Source organism: Nicotiana sylvestris, chromosome 3, assembly GCF_000393655.2.
Source record: "Nicotiana sylvestris chromosome 3, ASM39365v2, whole genome shotgun sequence".
Classification (NCBI taxonomy): domain Eukaryota; kingdom Viridiplantae; phylum Streptophyta; class Magnoliopsida; order Solanales; family Solanaceae; genus Nicotiana; species Nicotiana sylvestris.
The window spans coordinates 189,901,001-189,904,582 of record NC_091059.1 but is presented as its reverse complement, the minus strand read 5'-3'; the positions used below and the strand labels follow the sequence as shown (position 1 = coordinate 189,904,582).

The following is a 3,582-nucleotide window of genomic DNA, read 5'->3' as shown; positions in this document are numbered from 1 at the left end:
GAGAAGAGTAGCCCAGAAATATTCCTTCATCACTCTTGGCATCAAATTTACAAGATGATCTTTTCTATTATTGAGAACATAGCATTTGCACCCAAATGTTCTTAGGTGACTCAACTTGGGTTTCCTTCCATTCAATAATTCATACGGGGTTTTGTTCAGAAGTGATATGATCATGCACCTGTTCACCAAGTAGCAGGCAGTGTTGACAGCTTCATCCTAGAAGTTCTTTGCAATTCCACTGTCGATCAGCATTGTTCTTGCCATTTCTTCCAGAGTTCTGTTCTTTCTTTCTACTACTCTATTTTGCTGGGGAGTTCTGGGAGCTGAGAAGTTGTGAGTGATGCCATTTTCATTGCAGAATTCATCAAATTTGACATTGTCAAATTCTATCCTATGATCTTATCTAACACATCTCTTTTAGACTTAAAAGATGACTTCACATGTTTTTCTCTAGCACATGCATCACAAACTTTTTGCATCTTGAATTGTGACATAGGCAGACCATGGAACAGGTCCTTCTGAATTAGTTTGTTCAGAAGAGAAAAATTTGCATGGCTCGGTCTTCTGTGCCATAGTTCAGCATCATCATCAACATCTTTCAGACAACTCAGATCACCACTCTGTAAGGACTCGAAATCAGCAACATAGATGTTCTTGTATCTTTTGGCCACAAGTACTATTTCACCGGTCACAAGACCAGTGACTATACATATTTTGGACAAGAATTCCACCTTGTTTCCTTTATCACAAATTTGAGAGACACTCAAGAGACTATACTTAAGGCCATTGACATAGTACACATTTTCAATAGAATGAGTAAGTGACTTCCCGACTTTTTCAACTACAAGAATGTATCCCTTTTTTCCTTTGCCAAAGGATATACTCCCTTCTTGCAGGGCTTTTAGTGAAAGAAAGTCCGTGATGTTCCCAGTCATGTGATTTGAACACCCACTATCCATGAACCATTGTTGACCGCTTCCTTTCACTGTTCCCTGCACAAGAGCTTAAGAGTTAGTTTTAGGAAACCAATCAAGTTTGGGTCCCTTGTAGTAGGCAAGAGGATGAATAAGAGTTCTCTTAGTCCATACAGGTAATGTGCGTCTTTTGTGAGTGGAACTTGGTCCCTCTTTTGTAGTCACCTTTTCAGCAAACACTTTATTTTTCTGAATCGATTGATTCTTGGCTTGGACATCTTCCTTGAAGTGCCCAGTGTTCCCACATTGGGTACAAGGCCAGTTATCAGAGACAGTGACGTACTTGCTGTGAGGGTTGTGAGGAGTTTTCTCCCTTTGGAACCCTATTCCCTGCCTGTTTTCGCAATTATTAGTATGCAAGGCAGTGGTAGCTTCTGAGGACCAGGTCCACTTTAAGAACTTTTCAAGATCATTCTTTACTCTTTCTAGATTAGTTTGGAGTTGCTCATTTTTCTCAATTTCAGCATACATCCTAGATCTCATAGCTTTCACCTCATTTTCAAGCCTAATGTGTTCCTCACTGGCTATCTCCTTTCCCTTTCCAGAATTTTCAAGTTTTGACTTAGTCCGTGGTTTCACTATTGTTTCCCTTAGGTCTGTAATTTTTGCCAACAGATCATCCTTTTCTTTTCTGAGGATTTCAATGGTTTTCTTATGGTCAGTAACTACAACCACTAAGTCGTCTCTAGTTTGTTCAGATTCTCCTAATTCAAAGGTCAAAGAATCCATATCCTCTACAATAATATGAAAAGAAGTGATTAATACATCAGCTAAAGACATGAGTTTTTTTTTTGGAGAATAGGATTTCAGATTTCTCTGAACATCCCTGAAATTTACCTCTTTGTTGTCATTGTCTTCATCATCATCTGATTGAGCCATCAAAGCAAATGTTGAGTCATATCCAATCTCCTCGCCTTCAATTGCCATCATGGAACTATCACCAGTATCAGGTTCATCTTCAAACTCAGTAGAGGAATCCCCCCATGCTGCAAGCACCTGTCTCATCATATTTTCAACGGATCTTTTTCTCTTGAAGTCCTTGAAGGGAACCGGGTTCGTCTTAGCTGTTTTATCATGGTAGTTCTTGGAGAATCCTTTCTTCAAGGGAGGACAGTCTTTCATGAAGTGTCTAGGCTTTCCACACTTGTAACAAAGATCACAGTTTTTTGGTCTGTTAGAGCCGTCCCTTTTTAGCATTTCTCCATTTCTTCTGACCAACTTCTGAAATCTTTTGGTTAAGTAAGCCATGTCACTATCTTCCTCACTTGAATCATTATTATCAACTTTAAGTACCGGGTTCTTGTCCTTCTTTGGTTATCTTCTTTCACTGCTTGTCTTTCTCTTTAACTCATAGGTCTTCAAGTTTCCGATCAGCTCTTCTATGGTCAGCTCCTGTAAGTCCTTTGATTCAGTAATAGCATTCACTTTGCTTTCTCAAGAGCTAGGCAAAAAGCTGAGGATTTTCCTCACAAGCTTGTTTCTGGGAATAGTTTCACCAAGTGAGTGTAACTCATTTATGATGGAAGTAAATCTTGTGTGCATATCTTGAATGGATTCATCGTCCCTTATTTTAAAGAGTGCATACTCGGTAGTGAGCATATCAATCTTAGACTGTTTTACTTGTGTAGTTCCCTCATGAGCTATTTGCAAGGCTTCCCATATCCCCTTGGCAATATCGCAGGTGGAGATTCTATTGTACTCTTTAGGTCCTATTCTACATACTAGAATTTTCTTGGCACGAAAATTCTTCTCCACAACTTTCTTGTCTGCTTCAGTGTACTCTTTGCTGGTTTTTGCCATTGAAAAATGGAAGTTCTTCTAGTACCTTGGTTGGAACATAAGGATTTTCGCATATGATATCCCATAACTCACAATCATCTGCCATGATAAAATCGTGCATTCTTGTTTTCCACCACCCATAGTATTATCCATTAAACTTGGGTGATCGGTATGTAGATTGACCTGCTTTAAAATTTGGTGGAGCAACCATGAGGATCCTTCGTAGGTGTTAGCCTGATAGGAGGAACCTGCTCTGATACCAATTGTTAGTTTGTGTGAGTCCACCAATCAGTAGAGTACCTGTTCCTCTACGAAATTCTACTGAGAATGCTAATAAAGCAGTACGTAAATAAGGCAGAGGATTTTTAAGTGGAAAAATCCCATACAAGGGGATCAAAAAACCATGACCTACACCTGTAGGCTTTCAACTTCACTAACTTGTAAACAACCTATTACAAGCTACTTTGCAATGACTCCATTACAAAGAATTTACTCAACTAAGTTGTGATACTATTACCACAAGCCACTTTATGACATCCTAGTTACAAAGACTTTTACTAACTTGTGATGCTCTCACCACAAGCCACTTTGTAACTCTATAGTTACAAAGACTTTTGCTCATGACTAAACCTAGTCACAACATAAACTCAAGAAGTTTATGGATTTACAAGAGGATTCCTAATTAAACGCTTCTAGCTAAGCAGCTTAGGAGATACAATAACTACAATCACAAAGTTACAACTCAACTAAGACAACAACAAGCTATCTTTAGGAACTGGTCCGTAGTTGCATTCAACTTTGTTCTTCAAGCTTGTGAGGATTGATTTAT

The 3,582-nt window shown here is 38.9% G+C and overlaps 1 protein-coding gene across 1 annotated transcript; it reads right to left on the bottom strand.

The window, feature by feature from the left end:
- Nucleotides 1-2,408: 2,408 nt before the first annotated feature.
- On the bottom strand, nucleotides 2,409-2,774 carry LOC138888504 (uncharacterized). The gene has a single exon (XM_070170373.1). The coding sequence runs from the start codon at nucleotides 2,772-2,774 to the stop codon at nucleotides 2,409-2,411; it is 366 nt and encodes a 121-aa protein (XP_070026474.1).
- Nucleotides 2,775-3,582: the final 808 nt, after the last annotated feature.

Bases quoted from the DNA above. Each gene is read 5' to 3' on its own strand.
- LOC138888504 (XM_070170373.1), bottom strand. From the start codon at position 2,774: ATGGCAAAAACCAGCAAAGAGTACACTGAAGCAGACAAGAAAGTTGTG.